This window comes from Bombina bombina, chromosome 4 (genome assembly GCF_027579735.1).
Source record: "Bombina bombina isolate aBomBom1 chromosome 4, aBomBom1.pri, whole genome shotgun sequence".
NCBI classification, from domain to species: domain Eukaryota; kingdom Metazoa; phylum Chordata; class Amphibia; order Anura; family Bombinatoridae; genus Bombina; species Bombina bombina.
In genome coordinates this window covers 410,115,740-410,142,352 of record NC_069502.1, presented here as the reverse complement: position 1 = coordinate 410,142,352, position 26,613 = coordinate 410,115,740, and the positions used below count along the sequence as shown (strand labels likewise).

General features: G+C 40.4%; 1 protein-coding gene across 1 annotated transcript in view; it reads right to left on the bottom strand.

Moving 5' to 3' along the window:
- ATP13A3 (ATPase 13A3) overlaps positions 1–26,613 on the bottom strand; it is a gene marked incomplete in the record, with an annotated part of 582,093 nt that overhangs the window by 326,429 nt on the left and 229,051 nt on the right. Inside the window, 2 exon segments of the mRNA XM_053710208.1 lie at positions 1,515–1,703; positions 19,135–19,292. Of these exon segments, the coding sequence (XP_053566183.1) occupies positions 1,515–1,703; positions 19,135–19,292 (347 nt within the window).

Here is a 26,613-nt window from a genome sequence, read left to right as displayed (position 1 = left end):
TTAAATAAACTTCCCAAAAACATAATTTCCATACTGAAACTGATAGACTGCAAAAGGGAAATATACATGAACCGGACTTGTGGCAAATATAAGAAAACACTTATATTTAAAACTTTACAATATAAAGCGCCAAAGAGTGTATATAAGAAAATTTTTGGAAAACAAAGTCAAATTAAAGGAACTGAAACCCAGGTAAGAAAAAAATAATTTAAATAAACTTCCCAAAAACATAATTTCCATACTGAAACTGATAGACTGCAAAAGGGAAAGATACATGAACTGGACTCTTGGCAAATATAAGAAAACACTTATATTTAAAACTTTACAATATAAAGCGCCAAAGAGTGTCTTAAAAAATGATACATACTTACCAGAAGACACCCATCCACATATAGCAGACAGCCAAACCAGTACTGAAAAATATCAGCAGAGGTAATGGTATAGGAGTATAACGTCGATCTGAAAAGGGAGGCAGGGGATGAATCCCTGCGACCGATTACAGAGAGCCTTTGAATAAATTTCCCATAGGTGAAACCATAAAATCAACAGGCAATACTCCCTTCACATCCCTCTGACAAACACTGCACGCCTATCAGAGAAGAAATCAAGCACATCTTACTTCACTACCTCTATAGGAGGCAAAGTTTGTAAAACTAAGGTATGTGTGTGGTGGGAGGTATATTTATAGGCATTTTGAAATTTGGGAAACTTTGCCCCCTCCTGGTAGGAATGCATATCCCATACATCACTAGCTCATGGACTCTTGCCACTTACATGAAAGAAAAGTATACTATTTTCTTTTTAAAACCCTATTAAAAGGGGTGACATTTATCCCTTGAATAAAGAAATAAATAAAAATTGGTTCCACATATTCTCAAAGCAAGATATTCCAAAAACGCAAAAAAAAAAAAAGGAAAGTAATTGTAAATGTATAGTGTTGTCCCTGGCCATAGGTCAGATGCATGAAAATGTATCTTTTGTACATGTTCCAAGATCCGGTAAAGTCACATGATATTACCACCACTCACAGAATGCTCAGTAAATATGCTTCTGTATTGACAGCACAAGCACATTCTAGCAGTAATTACATATCAGAAATATTTTGGCAAGCACAAGAATATAAAAATAAATCTAAATATATCTGAAATACACTGGTATCTATTTCAAATTAACTTTTTGTTACTTTCAAGAGACATTAAACACAATTTTTTATTTTATGATTAAGAAAGAGCAAGCAATATTAAACAACTTTTCAATTTACTTCTTTCATCTAATTTGCTATATTCTCTTGATATTTTTTGTTGAAAAGCATATCTAAATAGGCTCAGTAGCTGCCGATTGGTGGCTGCACATAGAATCCTAGTGGGATTGGCTAACCCATGTGCATAGCTATTTCTTCAATAAAGGATATCTGAAGACTGACGCAAAATAAATAACATAAGTAATTTGCAATGTTGTTTAAAATTGTTCTCTCTATCATGTTCCTTAAATTCTGCACTGTGATTCAGACTTACTTTGTCAAAACAGACAAGATTTAGCTGTCCACAAATGTTGATCCTCTGAGGACTAATACAAAAAATTCCCAATTTTCTTAGACGTCTCTGAGCGTATACAATTCCAGCAGTCATGGCGGCAGGTAGTGCAGGAGGTACTGTTATGGTGATGATGTCAAGTGATTCAATAACAATTATACTGGCTGGAACCTAGGAAGAAGACAGCTTGAGTGAAATATGGAAAAGCAGCAAGATCAAAGAATTGTATGGGCATTATATAATTTAACCTAAGAAGAAAAGCATATTTTTCATCCACCCATTGGACAATCAAACTCTAAGGGAAAGTGTAAATACTAATTTAGAAGAAAACATAATTTATGCTGAACAGATAAATTCCTTTCCTTCCTGGCAGGGAGAGTCCACGACTTCATTCCTTACTGTTGAGAAATACAACACCAGGCCACCAGGAGGAGGCAAAGACACCCCAGCCAAAGGCTTAAATATCCCTCCCACTTCCCCTATCCCCAGTCATTCTGCCGAGGGAACAAGGAAAATTAGGAGAAACATCAGGGCATAAAGGTGCCAGAAGAAATAATATAAAAAGGGAGCCGCCCATCACAAAGTAAATTACGGGCTGGGTCGTGGACTCTCCCTGCCAGAAAGGAAAGGAATTTATCTGGTAAGCATAAATTATGTTTTCTTTCCATAAGGCAGGGAGAGTCCACGACTTCATTCCTTATTGTTGGGAAAACTATACCCAAGCTCCAGAGGACACTGAATAAATAATGGGAGGGAACAAAAAAGGAGGCGAACTCTATTCTGAGGGCACCACAGCCTGCAAAACCTTTCTCCAGAAAGCTGCTTTAGCCGAAGCAAACACATCAAACTTGTAAAATTTAGAAAAAGTGTGTAAGAAGGACCAGGTAGCCGCCTTACAAATCTGATTCATAGAGGCTTCATTCTCTAGGTTCTGGCTAACTGAGTGAAGAATGCTCCATCAAGTGTATGCATACAATATATTTTTTGAACAAAAGTGCACTAAAAACAAAAAAGGACAAAAGATATAAGACCATTCTAAAGAACCAGAAGAATTGTCAAAAAAGGCAGCAAACAGTAGACGTGTTTTATGCAGGACCACAGCACTTGATCACTGCTTCCCTAGTAAGTCTGCCTTCAGCCTATTTAAAGGGACATAATTACTTAATTACACATGGTAGCAATAAGCTTGATATCCTTAATATATATTAAGGACAAAAGATATAAGACCATTCTAAAGAACCAGAAGAATTGTCAAAAAAGGCAGCAAACAGTAGACGTGTTTTATGCAGGACCACAGCACTTGATCACTGCTTCCCTAGTAAGTCTGCCTTCAGCCTATTTAAAGGGACATAATTACTTAATTACACATGGTAGCAATAAGCTTGATATCCTTAATATATATTAACTCTATCATAGACTGACATATGATGAACACAAAGACATAGCATATAGTTGAATATTTAGAGAATTTTTATCAGATATGTACTAAAACAGGTGCTAAGTAATAACCTAATAGCTAGACAACCTATATGGGCTCAAATAAGACAGGTAATATGCCCATACCTAGTGGCACATTTCTCTATTATACATGAAGACATATCCAAAATAAATAAATAAACTTAAGCTGAAAAAGAGACTCTGGAAAAACTACACAAATAGGTTAACATCTGACTCAGTATTAAGACCTGATGGAGATCTTGTGTTAAGGAAAAATATCCACTTAACCTCCTTTTTACTCAAAAAATACTCCCTATCGCCACCCCTTTTAGAAAAAAATGAAATTTATGCTTACCTGATAAATGTATTTATTTCTTGACACGGTAAGTCCACGGATCATCTCTAATTACTATTGGGAATATCACTCCTGCCCAGCAGGTGGTGGCAAAGAGCACCACAGCAAAGCTGTTAAATATCACCTCCCTTTCCTCCACCCCTAGTCATTCAACCAAAGTAAAGGAGAGAAAGGAAGTAACAAGGTGCAGAGCTGCCTGAGGTTTATTACACGAAAAAAACTGTCTAAAGACAAAAAAGGGCGGGCCGTGGACTCACCGTGTCAAGAAAGAAATACATTTATCAGGTAAGCATAAATTTCGTTTTATTTCTAATGACACAATGAGTACACAAATTATCTCTAATTACTATTGGGAATCAATACCCAAGCTAGAGGACACAGATTATAAAGGAGGGACAAGACAGGGAACCTAAACAGAAGGCACCACCGCTTGAAGAACCTTTCTTTCAAAAGAAGCTTCAGCCGAGGCAAAAGTATAAAATTTATAGAATTTTGAAAAAGTGTGTAGAGAGGACCAAGTTGCAGCCTTGCAAATCCGTTCCACAGAAGCTTCATTTTTTAATGCCCAGGAAGAGGAAACAGCCCTCGTAGAATGAGCAGTGACCTTCTCAGGAGGCTGCTGTGCAGCAGTTTCATAGGCCAAGCGAATTATACTCTTCAGCCACAAAGAAAGAGAAGTAGCCGTAGCTTTCTAACCCTTACGTTTCCCAGAGAAAACAACAAACAGAGCAGAAGACTGTCAAAAATCCTTAGTCGCCTGTAGATAGAATTTCAACGCACGCACCGCGTCTAGGTTGTGCAGCAGACGTTCTTTATGAGAAGACGGGTTAGGACACAAAGAAGGAACAACAACGATTTCCTCATTAATGTTCCTATCTAAAATCACTCTAGGGAGGAACCCAAACTTAGTACGCAGAACCATCTTATCCGAATGAAAAATAAGGTAAGGGGATTCACACTGCAACGCCGAGAGCTCTGAAACTCTATGAGCATAAGAAATAGCAACAAGAAATGAAACCTTCCCAGATAACATCTTAAATGGAGCCTGCTGAAGAACTCTAAGAACAAGATTAAGACTACAAGGAGGAGTAACAGGTTTGAACACAGGCCTGAATCTGACCAAGGCCTGAAAAAAATATTGCACGTCTGGTACATCTGCCAGGCGCTTATGCAACAAAACAGACAAAGCAGATATTTGACCCTTCAAACTACTATCAGATAATCCCTTCTCCAGACCCTCCTGGAGAAAAGACAAAATCCTAGGAATCCCAACTCTACTCCACGAGAAACCTTTGTATTCACACCAATATAGATATTTACGCCATACCTTATAGTAAATCTCTCTGGTAACAGACTTACGAGCCTGAATCATGGTCTCAATGATCGACTCAGAAAATCCACGCTTAGATAAAATTAAGCGTTCAAACTCCAAGCAGTCAGCTTCAGAGAAAGGAGATTTGGGTGAAAAAAAGGGCCCTTGAAGTAGAAGGTCCTTCCTCAAAGGAAGTCTCCAAGGTGGAAGAGATGACATCTCCCCCAGATCTGCATACCAGATCCTGCAAGGCCACGCCGGTGCAATGAGGATCACCAACGCCCTCTCCTGTTTGATTCGAGCAATGACCCGAGGCAGGAGAACGGAGGAAACAGGTATGCTAGATTGAAATTCCAAGAGACCGCCAGAGAGTCTACCAGCACAGCCTGAGGATCCCTTGACCTCGACCCGTACCTCGGGAGCTTGGCATTCTGACGAGATGCCATGAGATCTAACTCTGGCTGCCCCCATTTGAGAATCAAATTGGCAAAAACCTCCGGATGGAGTTCCCACTCCCCCGGGTAAAAAGACTGTCTGCTCAGAAAATCCGCTTCCCAATTGTCTACTCCTGGAATGTGGATCGCAGACAGGCTGCAGTTGTGGGTCTCCGCTCACTGAATAATCCTGGACACCTCTGTCATGGTCAAGGAACTCCGAGTCTCTCCTTGATGATTGATGTAAGTCACTGAAGTTATGTTGTCCAATTGGAACCTGATAAACCGGGCTGAAGCTAACTGAGGCCAAGCCAGAAGAGCATTGAAGATTGCCCTCAGCTCTAGGATGTTTATGAGAATAAGAGATTTGTCCCGAGCCCATAACCCCTGAGCCTTCAGCGAGCGCCAGACTGTTCCCCATCCCAACAGGCTGGCATTCGTGGTGACAATCACCCAGGACGGCCTAAGGAAGCAAGTTCCCTGGGAGAGATGATCCTGAGATAGCCACCAAAGAAGAGAATCCCTTGTCACCTGATCCAGATGCAAAGGCGGAGACAGATCCGCATAATCCCCATTCCATTGTTTGAGCATGCATAATTGCAGAGGTCTGAGATGAAATCGAGCAAACAGAATGATGCCCATGGCCGATACCATTAGACCAATCACCTCCATACACTGGGCCACTGATGGCGAGGAGAGGACTGAAGAGTCGAGGATCTTTGACTTTCTGACCTCCGTCAGAAATATTTTCATTGATAAGGAATCCATTATTGTTCCCAAGAACACTAACCTTGAAGCTGGAATCTAGGAACTGTTTCCCAAATTCACCTTCCATCGGTGAGAACGTAGAAAAGATAACATCATCTCTGTGTGGGAGCTTGCTAGTTGAAAAGATAGCGCCTGAACCAGAATATCCCTTCATGCAGATTTTGAGTCACTAACAGGCTTTTTAGATTGCTTCCCCTTGTTCCAAGACTGGTTGGACCTCCAGGAAGGCTTGGACTGATCCTGTTTGGCAGAAGGAGAGGAATTTTTACCCTTGAAATTTCGAAAGGAACAAAAATTGCTTTGACGTCCCTTCTGTTTATTTCTCTTATCCTGAGGCAGGAAATGACCCTTTCCTCACGTAATGTCTGAAATAATTTAAGCCAAGCCCGGCCCAAACAAGATCTTACCCTTGTAGGGAATCGCCAAAAGCTTTGAATTAGATGACACATCCGCAGACCAGAATTTCAACCATAAGGCTCGATGAGCCAGAATTGCAAAACGAGAAATTTTGGCTCCCAACTTAATCACTGGAAGAGAAGCATCCGTAATGAAAGAATTGGCCAACTTTAAGGCCTTAATCCTATCCTGGATCTCCTTATTAGTATTATTGGATACAAAAGTATCCCCTTCAATTACATAATCACATGTCTTACATCTTGTTGCTCTACATCTGAAAAAAAAAACCTATCCTTCGCCTCAACCATGTATGGGACTTTATTTCGGGAAGATAAGAGTTTGCTACATAATTCCTTAGGCTTTTCGCCTTTTTAGATAGAAATTTAACTCCCTTGGCAGTCAGCTTTTCTAACACAGGGTCAGTATTCAATATTGGTAGACACTCACGTATGATGTCACAGATTTGTTTATATTCCAGACTATAAGGAGTACTAAAAATTACTTTTTCAGATATATCTTTAATATCCTTTCCCTTGATTTATTTTTTATAGGCAAGTAGTGTCTCACATGGAATCACATCTACGATCATTTTAGTAGATTCCAACAATTTTTTCACTATACCCACTATTGAGAAGTCTTTCTTTTAGCTCCTGACTCTGTTTCTGATACAGAGTATCATTGGGGCAGATTCGCCTAGTTCTAATAAATTGGTCTTTGGGAATGAGCCTCAATGTATGTTTCGGATGACAGGATCTGTAATTTAAAATAGTGTTTCCACCTGTGGGTTTTCTGAACAGGTTTGTAATGATCTTATCTCCATCTACTGTTAACTCTATATCAAGACATTGAATCCTATCAGGATCTTGATCTCCAGTAAATCCCAAATTAAATTAGTTGCAATTTAAACAATCAAATAAAGACAGTTATGATTGTTAACCCCCATCCCAGGCCAACAGGAGGTCACCAATATAGCGTCCAAAATAAACAATATGGTCTCTAAAAGCATTACTATCTGCATAGACGTGTAGCATCTCCCACCATCCCATGTAGAAATTGGCATAGGAGGGGGCAAACCTTGCCCCCATAGCTGTTCCACATCTCTGCAGATAGTAAGATCCCTCAAACAAAAAATAATTATGAGATAACAAAAACTCAATAGTTAGTATTAGAAAATGTTTGATATGTTCAGTATAATTTGACAGTTTGTCCAAAAGCTGTGAAATTGATTTCAACCCCATATGGTGAGGGATGGAGGTGTACAAAGAGGCCACATCATCAGTCACAAATCTATTTTTAGATCTCAATGTTATGGACTGCAGAGTGTGTAACACTTGTGTTGAATCCTTGATATAACTCATGAGTTCACCTACTATGGGTTGCAAAAAAGCATCGATCATCTCAGAGGTGGGCTCCAATAAGGAACCCACCCCTGAAATGATAGGCCTTCCAGGGGGGGGGGGGGGTGAGTCTCATCTTTATGCAATTTCGGAAAGGAAGTAGAATATGGGAACATTAGGACTCTGAGATAAAAATTCCTCCATCTTGGAATCTGATATTAACCCTATTTGTATACCTAAGTGCAGAATCTTTTCTAATTTTTGTCTGAACTTTATTGTGGGATTTGTGTCCAGCTTCTCATAAACTTCTGTGTCCCTAAGTTGGCACTTGGCCTCATAGAGATAATATTCCCTGTCCATGACAACAGTTGCCACCTTTATCCGAAGCCCTTATCACTATATTTGAATTCTCTTTCAAGGATACAAGAGCTTTAAAATGGCTCCTACTACGGTTATTCTGAAACCTGCTATGTTTATTAGTCTTAATTTTTTATTCCACTTTGTCTGCCAAGGTTTTTAATTTATCCTCGATAGCTCTCTGAAACACATCTATATTTTTACCTCTAGTGTGTAGAGCAGTGCTTTCCAAACACACATTAGTGTGTCGGCAGCAGTGTGTAGGTGTGTCCCAGCTTAAGCACAAGTTTTTTTTTTTAATGTAAAAATCTTTTTACATTCTTTTTTTGGTTTCCGACTTTCAGCCTGCCTGCCTGCTATGTATATAACGTGGTTGACACATGATTGATACCTAGCGGATCACAGATTATCTTAAACTATTGGTGCAGCTCAGCAGGAACTGAAACTATTCCCATTTGGCGGCATATTGGCTCCTGACTGCACAAGTAGTCTCCTCAAATCGGCTTGGGACTGCATGTGTAGTCAGTAAGTGGGACAGCAGTGTGTTTGCCGCGCAGGCAGTTTTCAGTCGGACTTGCAGAGCTTTTTTTGCAGCTAGCTCCCAGTAGTGCATTGCTGCTCCTGCTATATGGATAGGAAATAGAAGCTTAAAAATGCTTGATAATGAAATGCGAGTTTCTTTATCTAATATTCCACCAAACATTCAGAAAGTGTGTTCATCCCATCAACCTCATACATCCCATTAAAATAGTAAGTAGTTATTGGTAATATTAAACTTTTTTTTAATTCTTGCATATACATACTGTTACTTGTAAATACATTTCGTTATTATACAATTTATGTATGCGTTTGTTTCCTCTAAAAACAAGTTAGTTTAACCTCCTGTTTGCTAATACGACTGAATTACTGTGTCGCAAAATGATGTAAGTCTAAAAAGTGTGTCGCCAACATGAAAAGTTTGGAAAGTCCTGGTGTACAGGGTAGAAAGTGCTTTTACTCTTAACTTTAACATCGTGAAGAAGTGCCTTGTATTCACCGTCTTCCCCCTGATATTCTTTCATTAACAATACTAAATCTGTAAGTGCACATTGACCCTTGAACTCAAATCTATGCTGCTCTATTTCAGATTCAAAGATTCTACCACCATCATCCACAACTTCCTCAGCACTCAGTCAATTTTCTAACAAATTTATTTACATCTAGGATAGTGTAAAAAAGGTTGAAATGAGTGGTGGGAGAAAAATTTAGCACCACACTTAAAACTTCCCTTTCAAATTGTGTTAATACATACTGAGAAAAATTCACAACATTTTTCAAACATATTTTCAGACCTGTGTACAACTTGTTTGGGTGTAATACTTCTTTATCCCTTTTTCCTTTTCTGCCCCTACTACCTTTCCTTGTTTTTTTTCTTTTTGGTTTGGCTCCCAAGGCCAATTCGTTTTTTTAAAACGGTTTCAGTTTCAACTATAGGGATATCTAATGCTGATGCACCCCAAACAGCCATTATCCCTTCCTCAATAGAATCATGATCTGAAGTCTCCTGATCATACTCTGTTTCTGCAAATTTGAGTTTCTTAACAATATCTATGTTCTTTTTGGAGAATGACTTATCACTAAATTTCTTGTAAGGAATTTTTGTCCATCTATATACTCTATTGGATTCATAATCCCTTTTACCGTGTGACAGTTTTTTTTTTTTTTTATAAATCCCACAGTTCTATAGAAAATGTAAGCATGTTCTCTTCAAATTTAGTATCGTACTCCTTAAACTCAGGATCCACTTGAAGGGTATGTAGATCCATCTGTATGGATTTAATTAGGGTTATTAGTTCTTGTCTTTGTTGTTTTTGGTATTCGATAAGTAAATCCATCAATGCAAAAGAACAATCATTTAATATCTTATTCCATTTCATAATAAACTCAGAGTCAGTCACAGTAAAGGAGGGAAATTTCCTTATTCGCAAACCTCTAGGGATGCGTTGGTATTTTTATATAACATGAATGCTTTAATATCCAAATCCAGTTTAACGTCCTTTCTGCGCAGTTCATCAATATGTAAAAACAAACTGTCCAGTGTGTTTTCATTATCATTGGAAATAGTGTCTAAATCTTGGTCATATTGGAGTAATGTAGTTTCAAGATCTCTTAACACAAAACTGTCTTGTGTCATCGACATATCTAATGTCCAGTCAAGTTTAAAGTGCACTAAAAAGAAAAAAAAAACAACACTTGAATATGTCCAAACAACTCTAAATGTACAGGGTATGTGTCTTCAGCACCGCACAAGTATCAGACGCTAATGTGTAAACGCTTTATGCAGCCACTGCCATGAACAGGCATAAACACAGGCGAGCCACCGCAATTGTAGAAAAGGTGACTACCAAGGGAGTTAAATTTGTATCTAAAAAGGCGAAAAGTCTAAGGAATTCTACCCATGTAGTATACCTTATGACTTGCAGGGGAAGTAATATTTAATACTTGGGTAAAACCGAAAGACGCCTCAGAGACAGAGTACTAGAGCACATTAGGGACATTGAAGATCCTGAAGTCTTCACTCCAGTTGGCAAACATTTTAAAAATGAACATATGGGTGATTCATCCCTAACTAGTTTCCAAGCCATTGATCGTGTTTTTTTTCTAAAAGGGGTGGCGATAGGGAGTATTTTTTGAGTAAAAGGAGGTTAAGTGGATATTTTCCTTAACACAAGATCTCCATCAGGTCTTAATATTGAGGCAGATGTTAACCTATTTGTGTAGTTTTTCCAGTCTCTTTTTCAGATTAAGTTTATTTATTTATTTTGTTTATGTCTTCATGTATAATAGAGAAATGTGCCACTAGGTCTGGGCATATTACCTGTCTTATTTTAGCCCACATAGGTTGTCGCACAAGGTTAATATAATATTAAGTTCTAGCTATTAGGTTTTTACTTAGCACCTGTTTTAGTACACATCTGATAACAATTCTCTTAATATTCAACTATATGCTATGTCTTTGTGTTCATCACATGTCAGTCTATGATAGGGTTAATATACAGTATATTAAGGATATCAAGCTTATTGCTATCATGTGTAATCAAGTAATGATGTCCCTTTAAATAGGCTGAAGGCAGACTTAATAGTGAAGCAGTGATCAAGTGAGGTGGTCCCACATGAAACGCGTCTGCTGTTTGCTGCCTTTTTTGACCATTCTTCTGGTTCTTTAGAATGGTCTTATATCTTTTGTCCTTTTTTGTTTTAAGTGCACTTTTGTTAAGTAAATATTTTTGTTTGCATACACTTGTAGGAGTATTCTTCACTCAGTTAGCCGGAACCTTTGTGACTTGCCCTGTGACGTATTGGACTGAGACCCACTTCCTGGCTCCTGGGGATTGCCACAAGGCGGGGAATGTTTGATTGTGTGCACACGCTGAAGAGACGCGGAAGACATGCTGAAGATAGGAAAGCCGTTGTTACATGGAGCTGGTAAGCACAGCATTTCTTTTGTTACTGTATTCATTCTTAAAAGCCCAGGAGGAAGCGACTGCTCTAGAGAATGAGCCGTAATCCTCTCAGGAGGATGTCGCCCCGCTGGTGTCATAAGCTAAGCAGATGACACTCCTCAACCAGAAAGATAGGGAAGATAGGGAAGTCGTAGTAGCCTTCTGCCCCTTACTCTTCCTCGTATAGATGACAAAGAGGAAGATTGTCTGAATTCCTTCATAGCCTGAAGAAAAGAACTTCAAGGCATAAACCACATCCAGATTATGAAGCAGGCGTTCCCTCGCTGAAGGAGGATTAGGACACAAGGAAGGAACAACAATTTCTTGATAAATGTTATGGTCCGACACCACCCTAGGGAGGAACCCTAATTTAGTACTTAAAACCACCTTATCAGCATGAAAAACAAGATAAGAGGAGTCACATTGTAAAGCGGAAATCTCAGAAACTCTGCGTGCAGAGGCAATAGCCAGCAAAAAAAGAACCTTCCAAGATAACAATTTAATGTCAACAGTAAGCATAGGCTCAAACGGAGCCTGCTGCAAAAAACTAAGAATAAAATTTAGGCTCCAAGGCAGAGCCCCAGATCTTAACACAGGTCTGAACCTAGTCAGAGCCTTAAGGACTGCACATCCGGAAGCTCAGCCAATCTCTTGTGCAATAACACCAACAGGGCCGATATCTGTCCCTTCAGGGAACTAGCAAATAGACCCTTCTCCAGTCCATTATGGAGAAAAGATAAAATTCTGGCAACCTTAACATTATGCCAGGAAAAGCCACACTCTTCACACCAGAACAAGTAAGTCCTCCACACTTTATGGTAGATATGACGAGTAACTGGCTTACAAGCTTGAACCAGAGTGTCGATAACACTCTCAAAGAACCCTCTCTTGGCTAAAACTAAGCGTTCAATCGCCACGCAGTCAGCCTCAGAGAATCTAGATTTTGATGAACGAAGGGACCCTGTATCAGCAGATCTCTGCAACAAGGTAACCTCCACCAGATCCACAAACCACGTCCTTCGCGGCCACGATGGAGCAATCAGAATCACTGATGCTCGCTCTTGCTTTATGCGAGCCACCACATGAGGGAGAAGCGGTAATGGAGGAAAAAGATATAGGAGTCTGAACCTCCATGGTACTGATAGTGAATCTATCAATTCCGCCTGAGGATCCCTCAACCTTGACCCGTACCTGGGTAGCTTGGTATTGACGTGGGATGCCATAAGATCTATCTCTGGCGTCCCCCACTCGCTGCATATCTCTGCAAACACCTTGGGGCGGAGAGACCATTCCCCTGGGTGAAAGGATTGCCTTGTGAGTTAGTCCGCTTCCCAGATGTCCACACCTGGAATGTGGATCGCTGACAGCGTACATCTGTGAGTCTCCGCCCACTCTAGTATTTGAGATACTTCTCTCATCGCCAAGGAACTTCTCGTTCCCCCCTGATGGTTGATGTAGGCTACCAAGGTTATATTGTCTCATAGGAATCTGATTAACTGGGACGAACCCAAAAGGGGCCAAGCCTTCAAGGCATTGAAGATTGCCCGGAGTTCCAAAATATTGATCCGAAGGGAGGAGACTCCTTCATGAGTCCACAGACCTTGTGCCTTCTTGGCACCCCAAACGGCTCCCCACCCGGAAAGGCTTGTGTCCGTAGTCACAATCTCCAAGGACGATCTCAAGAAGCACGTGCCTTGGGACAGATGATTTGGACAGAGTCACTAAGAGAGCAAGTCTCTTGACAGGTTGTCCAGCACGATCTGTTGAGACAGATCTGAATGGTCACCATTCCATTGTCTCAGCATGCAAAGTTGTAAGGGTCTGAGATAGAATCTGGCAAAAGGAATGATGTCCATACTCTACAGGACACCATGAGTCCAATCACCTCCATACACTGATCGACTAAGGGTCTCAAGGAGGCCTGGAGGGCAAAACATGCAGAAGATAAAGGGACAGTAAACACGACTAACATCTCTATTTGTTCTCCAAATACATAACCAATTAAACATTTTCCACATACCCCCAATAGTGAATAACATCATCATCTCTAAGAATCGTTATCGTTATCTCAATCTTTCAGTCCAAAATGGCCCCAAACTCCTCCCCCCTCTACCTTCATCATCCCCATCAATAATTTTTTTCAAAATCTCTAATCGCTAACGATCCGTTCAAATCTGTCATCACGCAGTGCAGATGACCTATCGACGTAAACTTCACTGCAATGCGCATGCACACCGCTTTCTTTTTCATTAGCTTCCTAACCGGATGTGCAGAGAGAACGCTTGCAACAAATAAGCAACAAATAAGTACTTATCAGATGGTTACGTATTATTAGTTTCCCCTGGACTTGCGCATGCGCAAATTCGGCAGTCGGCATGTGATCGTAAACAATGACACAAGCGCAACAGTCCTTGAACGGAACAAAAAACTGATTTGCGAGTCGCATCTTAGAGGGGCATGAAGAATAACGGTAAGAAAGAATTATCCATAGGGGCTGAGTTTGGGGGCCATTTCTAATGGTCTGGATGCACTATTTCAAATGACTATGGGACACAATACTATTTGATGAGGTAAAGTTAAACGGTGCAGACTACTCAGCAGGATAACATCTTTTGAAAAAGGTAAGTTTATATGGAGTGTTTACTGTCCCTTTAACTTGCAACGTCTCTGATCTGTGAGGAATATTCTCATGGATATGGAGTCTATTATTGTCCCAGGAAATTCACCCTTGTACTTGGAGTAAGAGAACTCTTTTCCAAGTTTATCTTCCATCCATGTGATTGAAGAAGATTGAGAAGGGACTCCGAATGTTCTTCCGCTAGACGAAAAGATGGTGCCTGTACCAATATATCGTTTGGGTAAGGCACTACTGCAATAGCTCGAGTTCTGGCAACGTCTAGAATAGCCACCCAGAACCTTTGAAAATATCCTAGGAGCAGTAGCTAGGCCAAACCGAAGAGTTATGAACTGGAAGTGGTGGTCCAGAAATGGAAACCTCAGGAACAGAAAATGTTCCCTGTGTATCGGGACATGAAGGTATGCATCCTTCAGGTCTATTGTTGTCATAAACTGTCCCTCCTGAACCAGAGGAAGGATTGACTGTATTGTCTCAATATTGAAAGAGGGAACACTTAGAAACTTGTTTAGGCACTTTAGGTCCAGAATTGGACAAAAAGTTCCCTCTGTCTTTGGAACCACTAAAAGGTTTGAATAAAACCCCAAACTTCTTTGCTGTAGGTACCGGGACAATTACTCATAGGGAGGAAAGATCCTGTACGCAACCTAAGAAGGCAACCCTCTTTTCTGGTCTTATAGACAAACTGGAGAGAAGGAATCTGACCCTGGGTGGATGAGACTTGAATCCTATCCTGTATCATTGAGATACTACCTCCAGGACCCAAGGATCCTGTACATCCTGGAACCAAGCATCTGAAAAAAGACAGTCTGCCCCCTACTCGATCCGATCCCGGATCGGGAGCCATCCCTTCATGCCGATGTGTTCTAGGCGGGCTTCTTAGTTTGTTTGGACTTATTCCAGGACTGAGCCGGCATCCAAGTACTCTTGGGCTACTCGGACTTGGAAGAGGACTGCTGTCGTTGTGATTTGTCAGAACGAAAAGAACAAAAATTAGACCATTGTCGCCCCTTAGGCCTATTTTTCTTATCCTGCAGTAGGAAGACAACTTTCCCTTCAGTAAAAACCTTTTACTGGAGGGAAAAGCCCAGGAGGAAATATTTGAGTCATGCCCTGGACCGAATAAAATCTTCCCCTTGGAAGGAAGAGAAAGGAGTCTGGATTTAGAAGTCATATCCACAGACCAAGTCTTCAACCAGAGGCCAACAAGACTAGGATCGCAAAGTCAGAAGCCTTTGCATTTATGTGAATAATCTGCAAATTTGCATCAAAGATGAAGGAGTTAGCAATTCTCAGAGCCTTAATTCTCTCCTGAAAATGAGGTCCAACAGAGTGTCGCACCAGTAAGTAGCTGCTCCAGCAACCACGGCTACAGCTGCCGTCGGTTGAAATAAAAACCCTGTATGTTGAAACATCTTCCTCAGAAAGGTTTTCATTTTTTTATCCATAGGCTCTCTAAAAGAAAAACTATCCTCCAGAGGGATAGTAGTACGCATAGCCAGCGTAGAAATACCACCATCCATGGATGGAGTCCCACAAATCTAATTGAGAGTCAGGCAACTTTATAATCCCAATGGCTGGGGCACTCACCACCTCCTAGACCCAGACAGCTAATAGTGAGAACCCTCTCCTTAGGAGTGATGTCCAAAGCAGGATCGTAGGAAAATGAAGACCACACTGGTCATGTGATGCATAGGACAAGACTTCCTCTGCTATGAAAAAAGGCGCTAAACTATTATGAGCTGCACAACACTCAAAAATGAAAGTGAAACCAGTTTGTTCCAAGCCAAAAGCACACAGTCTATGAGCCCAAACAAACTCCATGCCCTGAAGGAGATATTAACCCTTGATCCTATTGAGGCATAAAGGAGACACACTGTGACCCTGTATAGCAAAAGTGTCAACACTGATTGCTCAGTGTTAAAAGCTAATAACATGCACTGAAATAAAGGTGGCCTGCAGGGGCTTAGAAACAGGCAAAGATTAAGGCCCCAATTCTAAAAAGATCCCTGGGCTGGTAAGATTCTATAAGAATGCTCGTCAGCCCTTCTATTTCCTTTGTGAAATTATATAAAGCCACTATTTCTCGCTAAGGGGCATATACTGCATTTTTGTATGGGAAAGAGATGCATACATTACAAAAATTACAATAAAATTCACTTTAAATATCTTACAAAATAAATAATTGAAACATTCACACAAAAATTGTATTGTTAAGTTGCATCAAAATTTGTAACGAAATTGTTAACCAAAAATCGTATTTCATAAAAAAAAAAAAAAATTGTAGGAAAATGAAACAGAAATAAATTGTATCAACTATGCACAGATTAAATCGTAATTTAAAGGGAAAGTCAACACCAGAATGTTTGTTGTTTAAAAAGAAAGAGAATCCCTTTATTACCCACTCCCCAGTTTTGCATAACCAACATTGTTATAGAAATAGACTTTTTACCTCTGTGATTACCTTGTATCTAAGCCTCTACAAACTGCCCACTTGTTTCAGTTGTTTTGACAGACTTGCATTTTAGCCAATCAGTGCTCACTCCAGGTTAACTTCACGTGCATGAGCTCAATGTTATCTATATGAAACACATGAACTAATGCCCTCTAGTGGTCAAAATGCATTCAGATTAGAGGCAGCCTTCAAGGTCTAAGAAATTAGCATATGAACATCATAGGTTTAGCTATCAACTAAGAATACCAAGTGAACAAAGAAAAATTGGTGATAAAAGTAAATTGTTTAAAATTACATGCCCTATTTAAATCATGAAAGTTTTTTTTGGACTTGACTGTTCCTTTAAGTACACTGGATGTGCAAAAAAGGAAGAAATTAGTACTTAAAAGTACAAAATACAAAGCGTAATTGTTATTTTTTCGTAAAATGGGCTGAGCATGTGCGTTCAATGTCTCTCAAATTCCAGCGTAATTCTATAAACATTTTCCCACTACAGTTCACTATTTTTTCTTGCAAGTTAAAAAGTGGCGAGTTTTCACCAAATTACTCAAAACACTAATTATTCTGAATGGAAAACCTATTCAAATGAAAAATAAAGCACATTTAAGGTACAGTGCACAGAACACAGTGTAATTTGATTTGTATTAAGCAAAACATTCATTTTTAAAACACGTTGGTTTCTCCCTCTGAACTTAGCACTCCATTGCAAACTTTTACCTAGCAAACAGCTCTTAATATTTGTACGGAAGACATCTCGCTACTCGCAAAGACAGCCCCTTTTTTATAGAATTCCATGATAGCTGCCCCTGTGAGTGTTGGCATGGAAAACCATGTCTTGACCAGCACTTTTTTTAGAATTGGGGCAAATATTTGCTTTCATGTACACTGAAACGTTATGTTTATGAAGAAAAAAATCCGGAGAGAGAGAGGGGGGAAGGAGAATAGAAGATTTGAGTGAACACTGTCATTAAGTTAAAGAACAACTCTTAAGATGAAGGTACTAGTAGAGGGGAGTAATGAACTATTTTGGAGGTTGATCATCCACACATGAAACCGAGGACACTGTATCATATTTTGTAACAGTAGAAAACAATATTCAGGATGAATTTGTTCCCATCAAAAAATTCTGATAACCCATTTCATTCCTCTTTAATGAGATTGGAGGTAACAGAAAAAGTCTACTTCTTAAAAGTTGTATGGAAAAGGATGTCAAATGGTAATGCTATATTGAACTCCAGACTGCTCCAAAGTCAGAAAGGTGGCCTTTAGCAATATCCTTGGGTTATACGGTTTAAGGACAGATCTGGGTGTGTAGGGTGGTCTAATGGATTGCCGGTAAATGAGGAAGAAACCATCAGAACATTTAATCGCCCACAAAGTAAGAAAATCCCAGGGCACCCAAAGGAATGTGATATCAAAAGACCATCTGAAGAAACACCCCCTTTATAGGTCTCAAAGGAAACCTTATACTGCTTTAAGGCAGAGCGGGTCCTATCCAGATGAGAGGAGGAAGTACCCAGTTCTACAGAGTAGAAAATTAAATCCTAAAATCACACATATCCTAAATTGCAAAGAGCACCACAGACTGAATTAGTGTTTATACGTACTGAGATTGTGATAACACCCCCCCCCCCCCCCCAGTAAAAGAGGGAAATATGTAACTAAATAGAATATAAGAGTAAAGAACAGTGCAAAGAGACCATAAGTGGGCAACTGGTTAGACAAGGTTGTAGACAATGTCACCTAAGCAGCACAATGTAAACAATGTTTTACCAGAGTATCAGGGATAACTTATATAAAGCACATAAGAAATGCTTGGACATTGCTGTATATTGCTAAATCTTATCTTGGACATGTTGCTCACAACTAGGTTTCAGATGTTTATCATAGCTTTCAAGGTTTCAATTGAATAAGGAAAACTGACTAAACAATAAAGAAGAAAGAATAGAATATTTGCTGTAAATGAGGAAACATATTATACCTTAAGATATAATGCAAAGATAATGTATAAAAGATGGGATATGCTGTAAAATGTGCATGTACAAACAGTATGTGTAGAAAGCAAGCAGTACTTGGCTGAATAATATCCTGATCCTGTGCTTTCCCCCTCTAGAGAGAAAGGTAGGTCTGGGCAATGTGCAGCTGGTGAGAAGAGCTTTACACAGGAAAGGGGAATATGTGGATATGAGTATTTAAAAAATACAAAAAAAAAGCAGAAGGGCAAAGTCCCTGGCATGCATATAGGCGTGCAGCTCTCATTGATAGGAAAGGCATACTGAGAAGTGCAGTGAGTCTGGATGCATAGGTATCTATTCTAATCATACTTCATGCCTCAAGCAAGCAGGAAACAATGGGCAATGAACCTGCTCATTATAGTCAATGTGAGAATCTGAAAGCTCATGTAATACTAATGATATAAGGGTATGTGGGTGAGTGTGGTACAATGCATTTATCTACAGAGGCTCTAGATCAAGTTACACACAGTAAGGAAGAAGATAGGTTATAAGCTGTGAATATCAGCTGTCAAATCATTATCCAGGTGCCCAACATATAAGTAAAAGAAATGTGGACAAGCTCATTTAAATAAATATCTGTAGCATTAGGTCATTCCTCAGTTTTTCACTCACAACTCACCTCATTTAAAACACTATTTACAACTGTATAAATGAATCCAATTCCAGCCACCGCTACAAGACACAGTAGGAACAGGTATGCATCTCTGTAAAGCTTAAAGTCTGTTGGCTTTGGATACAGTATGGAACGAATAAGCTCTCCCTTAGAAGTGCTGAATCCTGAAAAGCAACACAAAGATAACTTAATATCTATCTATTATAACAGATAATAATCAAAATGCTGTCATTACACTGAAATGTTCATTAACTTATGATCCATCCCAGATGCCACTGTGGGAAATACAAAAGTATATTTGCTAAATGTCATAGTGAGTTCATTTTTAGATTTGCATCTGAAATTCCTTATACATTTTTTTTGTTTTGATATTATGTATAAATAACTTTTTTTTCAAAATATGCTACCTTGTTTTCAACTTAATAGGATGAAAATAGTAAAATATACAAATACGTTATTGCTTTAGCTCAAATATTCACTTTTACAGATTTCTGTGGTCCCGTCTTACAGCTCTTCTAAACCTTTTCCTCTAATATTAGTAACTGTACTCGGCTCCTCTTTTATCTCACTTATTCATAAAATATTACATCCATGAATACTATTTACTAGTATTGTCCTCTTTATCACATTTACCATAGTTCTTGAGTTATTTTAAAGTCATGCAAAAAATGAGTTTACTTTATTGATAAAGCATTATTAAGAAAAACTAGCGTTCACTTATTTATGCATTCCTTAATCCTCTTCCCAATAGAATACATATTTGTTGATTCTTGTGTCTCCAACAGACTTTATATATGGAACAGAAAGGAAAGAAAAACATAATTTATGCTTACCTGATAAATTTATTTCTCTTGTAGTGTAGTCAGTCCACGGGTCATCCATTACTTATGGGATTATATCTCCTTCCCAACAGGAAGTTGCAAGAGGATCACCCAAGCAGAGCTGCTATATAGCCCCTCCCCTCACATGTCATATCCAGTCATTCGACCGAAACAAGACGAGAAAGGAGAAACCATAGGGTGCAGTGGTGACTGGAGTTTAATTAAAATTTAAACCTGCCTTAAAGACAGGGCGGGCCGTGGACTGACTACACTACAAGAGAAATAAATTTATCAGGTAAGCATAAATTATGTTTTCTCTGTTAAGTGTAGTCAATCCACGGGTCATCCATTACTTATGGGATACCAATACCAAAGCAAAAAGTACACGGATGATGGGATGGACAAGGCAGGAACTTTAAACGGAAGGAACCACTGCCTGAAGAACCTTTCTCCCAAAAATAGCCTCCGAAAAAGCAAAAGTGTCAAATTTGTAAAATTTCAAAAAAGTGTGAAGTGAAGACCAAGTTGCAGCCTTGCAAATCTGTTCAACAGAGGCCTCATTCTTAAAGGCCCAGGTGGAAGCCACAGCTCTAGTGGAATGAGCTGTAATTCTTTCAGGAGGCTGCTGTCCAGCAGTCTCATAGGCTAAACATATTATGCTACGAAGCCAAAAGGAGAGAGAGGTAGCCGAAGCCTTTTGACCTCTCCTCTGTCCAGAGTAAACGACAAACAGAGAAGAAGTTTGACGAAAATCCTTAGTTGCCTGCAAATAGAACTTCAGGGCACGGACTACGTCCAGATTATGCAAAAGTCGTTCCTTCTTTGAAGAAGGGTTAGGACACAAAGATGGAACAACAATCTCTTGATTGATATTCCTGTTAGAAACTACCTTAGGTAAGAACCCAGGTTTAGTACTACCTTGTCTGAATGAAAAATTAGATAAGGAGAATCACAATGTAAGGCAGATAACTCAGAGACTCTTCGAGCCGAGGAAATAGCCATCAAAAACAGAACTTTCCAAGATAACAGCTTGATATCAATGGAATGAAGGGGTTCAAATGGAACACCTTGCAAAACGTTAAGAACTAAGTTTAAGCTCCACGGCGGAGCAACAGTCTTAAACACAGGCTTAATCCTAGCCAAAGCCTGACAAAAAGCCTGAACATCTGGAACTTTTGCCAGACGTTTGTGTAGAAGAATAGACAGAGCCGAAATCTGTCCCTTTAACGAACTAGCAGATAAGCCCTTTTCTAAACCCTCTTGTAGAAAAGACAATATCCTAGGAATCCTAACCTTACTCCATGAGTAACTCTTGGATTCGCACCAATATAAATATTTACGCCATATCTTATGGTAAATTTTTCTGGTAACAGGTTTCCAAGCCTGTATTAAAGTATCAATAACCGACTCCGAGAAGCCACGCTTTGATAGAATCAAGCGTTCAATCTCCATGCAGTCAGTCTCAGAGAAATTAGATTTGGATGGTTGAAAGGACCCTGAATTAGAAGGTCCTGCCTCAGAGGCAGAGACCACGGTGGACAGGACGACATGTCCACTAGGTCTGCATACCAGGTCCTGCGTGGCCAAGCAGGCGATACCAAAATCAATGATGCTCTCTCCTGTTTGATCTTGGCAATCAGTCGAGGCAGCATCGGGAATGGTGGAAACACATAAGCCATGTTGAAGACCCAAGGGGCTGTCAGAGCATCTATCAGCGCCGCTCCCGGGTCCCTGGATCTGGATCCGTAACAAGGAAGCTTGGCGTTCTGGCGAGACGCCATGAGATCCAGATCTGGTTTGCCCCAACGATGAATCAGTTGAGCGAAGACCTCCGGATGAAGTTCCCACTCCCCCGGATGAAAAGTCTGGCGACTTAGAAAATCCGCCTCCCAGTTCTCCACGCCTGGGATGTAGATCGCTGACAGGTGGCAAGAGTGAGGCTCTGCCCAGCGAATTATCTTTGAGACTTCCAACATCGCTAGGGAACTCCTAGTTCCCCCTTGATAGTTGATGTAAGCCACAGTCGTGATGTTGTCCGACTGAAATCTGATGAACCTCAGAGTTGCTAACTGAGGCCAAGCTAGAAGAGCATTGAATATTGCTCTTAACTCCAGAATATTTATTGGGAGGAGTTTCTCCTCCTGAGTCCATGATCCCTGAGCCTTCAGGGAATTCCAGACTGCGCCCCAACCTAGAAGGCTGGCGTCTGTTGTTACAATCGTCCAATCTGGCCTGCGAAAGGTCATCCCCTTGGACAGATGGGGCCGAGAAAGCCACCATAGAAGAGAATCTCTGGTCTCTTGATCCAGATTTAGTAGAGGGGACAAATCTGAATAATCCCCATTCCACTGACTGAGCATGCACAATTGCAGTGGTCTGAGATGCAGGCGCGCAAATGGTACTATGTCCATTGCCGCAACCATTAAGCCGATTACTTCCATGCACTGAGCTACTGACGGGTGTGGAATGGAATGAAGGGCACGGCAAGTATTTTGAAGCTTTAATAGCCTGGACTCCGTCAGGTAAATTTTCATCTCTATAGAATCTATAAGAGTCCCTAGGAAGGGAACTCTTGTGAGTGGTAATAGAGAACTCTTTTCCACGTTCACCTTCCACCCATGCGACCTCAGAAACGCCAGAACTATCTCTGTGTGAGACTTGGCAATTTGAAAACTTGACGCTTGTATCAGAATGTCGTCTAGGTACGGAGCCACCGCTATGCCTCGCGCTCTTAGTACCGCCAGAAGAGAGCCCAGAACCTTTGTAAAGATTCTCGGGGCCGTAGCTAACCCGAAGGGAAGAGCTACAAACTGGTAATGCCTGTCTAGAAAGGCAAATCTTAGGTACCGATAATGATCTTTGTGAATCGGTATGTGAAGGTAGGCATCCTTTAAGTCCACTGTGGTCATGTATTGACCCTCTTGGATCATGGGTAGGATGGTTCGAATAGTTTCCATTTTGAATGATGGAACTCTTAGGAATTTGTTTAAGATCTTTAGGTCTAAGATTGGTCTGAAGGTTCCCTCTTTCTTGGGGACCACAAACAGATTTGAGTAAAATCCTTGCCCTTGTTCCGTCCGCGGAACTGGGTGGATCACCCCTATTAATAAGAGGTCTTGTACACAGCGTAGAAACGCCTCTTTCTTTATTTGGTTTGCTGATAACCTTGAAAGATGAAATCTCCCTTGTGGAGGAGAAGCTTTGAAGTCCAGAAGGTATCCCTGAGATATGATCTCCAACGCCCAGGGATCCTGGACATCTCTTGCCCAAGCCTGGGCGAAGAGAGATAGTCTGCCCCCCACTAGATCCGTTTCCGGATAGGGGGCCCTCTCTTCATGCTGTCTTAGGGGCAGAAGCAGGTTTTCTGGCCTGCTTGCCCTTGTTCCAGGACTGGTTAGCTTTCCAGCCCTGTCTGTAACGAGCAACAGTTCCTTCCTGTTTTGGAGTGGAGGAAATAGATGCTGCTCCTGCCTTGAAGTTACGAAAGGCACGAAAATTAGACTGTTTGGCCTTTAATTTGGCCTTGTCCTGAGGAAGAGTATGACCCTTACCCCCAGTAATGTCAGCAATAATTTCTTTCAAGCCGGGCCTGAACAAGGTCTGCCCTTTGAAAGGAATATTAAGCAATTTAGATTTAGAAGTCACGTCAGCTGACCATGATTTAAGCCATAGCGCTCTGCGCGCTTGGATGGCGAAACCAGAGTTCTTAGCCGTTAATTTGGTTAAATGTACAACAGCATCAGAAACAAATGCGTTAGCTAGCTTAAGTGCTTTAAGCTTGTTCATAATCTCATCCAATGGAGCTGTGCGAATGGCCTCTTCCAGAGACTCGAACCAGAATGCCGCAGCAGCAGTGACAGGCGCAATGCATGCAAGGGGCTGTAAGATAAAACCTTGTTGAACAAAAATTTTCTTAAGGTAACCTTCTAATTTTTTATCCATTGGATCTGAAAAAGCACAACTATCCTCCACCGGGATAGTGGTACGCTTAGCCAAAGTAGAAACTGCTCCCTCCACCTTAGGGACCGTCTGCCATAAGTCCCGTGTGGTGGCGTCTAATGGAAACATTTTCCTAAATATAGGAGGGGGGGAAAAGGGCACACCGGGCCTATCCCACTCCTTGCTAATAATCTCTGTAAGCCTCTTAGGTATAGGAAAAACGTCAGTACACACCAGTACCGCATAGTATCTATCCAGCCTACATAATTTCTCTGGAATTGCAACCGTGTTACAATCATTCAGAGCTGCTAATACCTCCCCTAGCAGTACGCGGAGGTTTTCAAGCTTAAATTTAAAATTAGAAATCTCTGAATCCAGTCTCCCTGGATCAGATCCGTCACCCACAGAATGAAGCTCTCCGTCCTCATGTTCTGCAAATTGTGACGCAGTATCAGACATGGCTCTCCCATCATCAGCGCGCTCTTAACCCCAAGCAATCGCGCTTGCCTCTTAATTCTGGCAATTTAGATAATACCTCGGTCATAACAGTAGCCATGTCTTGCAAAGTGATTTGTATGGGCCTCTCTGATGTACTTGGCGCCACAATATCACGCACCTCCTGAGCGGGAGGCGAAGGTACTGACACGTGAGGAGAGTTAGTCGGCATAACTTCCACCTCGTTGTCTGGTGATAATTTCTTTACATGTAAAGATTGACTTTTATGTAAAGTGACATCAATGCATTTAGTACACAAATTTCTATGGGGCTCCACATTGGCCTTCAAACATAGTGAACAAGCAGATTCCTCTGTGTCAGACATGTTTAAACAGACTAGCAATGAGACTAGCAAGCTTGGAAAATACTTTCAAATAAATTTACAAGCAATATAAAAAACGCTACTGCGCCTTTAAGAAGCACAAAAAGCTGTCACAGTTGAAATAACAATGAACCAAATCAGTTATAGCAACCAAATTTTCACAGTAAATGTATTAAGTTAGCAAAGGATTGCACCCACCAGCAAATGGATGATTAACCCCTTAATACCCAAAAAACGGATATCAATGTAACAAATAAAGTTTTTATCACAGTCAAACACACTGTCACAGGTCTGCTGTGACTGATTACCTCCTTCAAAATGAATTTTGAAGACCCCTGAGCTCTCTAGGGACGTCCTGGATCATGGAGGATGAAGTAGGAAGACTGTGAGTGAATTTTTACTGCGCAAAAAAGCGCTAAAATAGGCCCCTCCCACTCATATTACACAGTGGGGAAGCTCAGTTAACTGTTTCTATGCAGAAATAAACGTTAGCCATGTGGAAAAATCATGCCCCAAAAGATTTATCACCAAGTACCTCACAAAAAACGATTAACATGCCAGTAAACGTTTTGAACATTAAAAGATTATGAAGTGTTATTAATAAGCCTGCTACCAGTCGCTTTTACTGCAGTTAAGGCTCAAACCTTACTTCAGCATTAACAGTATTTTCTTAGACAAATTCCATTCCCTAGAAAAATACTTCAGTGCACGTACACTCATCAGCCTAATACCAGTCGCTACCACTGCATTCAAGGCTGTACTTACATTACATTGGTAACAGCAGTATTTTCTAGTCAATTCCATTCCTTAGAAAAATAATTTACTGCACATACCTCGTTTGCAGGGGGGCCCCGCATGCTATTCCCCTTTCTGAAGTTACCTCACTCCTCAGAATGTGCGAGAAACAGCCAGTGGATCTTAGTTACTTCTGCTAAGATCATAGAAAACACAGGCAGATTCTTCTTCTAATACTGCCTGAGAACAAACAGCACACTCCGGTGCCATTTAAAATAACAAACTTTTGATTGAAGACATAAACTAAGTTTAAAAAACACCACAGACCTCTCACAACGACCTATCTATGTTGAGTTGCAAGAGAATGACTGGATATGACATGTGAGGGGAGGGGCTATATAGCAGCTCTGCTTGGGTGATCCTCTTGCAACTTCCTGTTGGGAAGGAGATATAATCCCATAAGTAATGGATGACCCGTGGACTGACTACACTTAACAAGAGAAATAAATAGTATAGTTTGTAGCCAGCAGATGAAAGCACATCTTTATTAATAAAGTATGTATATGCTTGAAGAAGGAACATATGTATGCCAAAACATTGCACCTTTTTAGTAGTCATTAACACCTTTAGTGCAGGTGAGGCATATGGAGCGTACACAAATTTACCTCGTCAGTGAAGTGGACAAATCCCCTGCACCATCTGCATTCCTGAATCTTTCTGGACTAGGGGGCATAATAAGAACAGACGCTTCTTATTCTACATGTTTCTGGCATCAGTGGCACAGAGTCCATATCTGAGATCCCACATCATTTAGGGGCATGTGACCCATTATATGAAAGAGGGTTGTCTGCCCCTCTAAGATGCAGAAGATCCTTACAAAAAAACATTTTTTTGATAATCATGACATATGAGGAGTCATTAGCACCCCCATATAAGCAACAAACTGGACCAAGAGTGCTCCCTGTTTCAAGAGAGGTTATAGGTCTAGGTGACATCAGGTGATCAACATAGCAAAAGCAATGATCAGATCTGAATTTTCTGAAGAGAGTTTAAATATAAATACATAATATATTGTTGTTTCAGTTAGTAGTACTTCTAAAATGTACTAAAATGGAATTTCGACCCTGAACATCAAAAGATTGGGTAGTGCTGTTATAAAAGTTAAAATCTAAA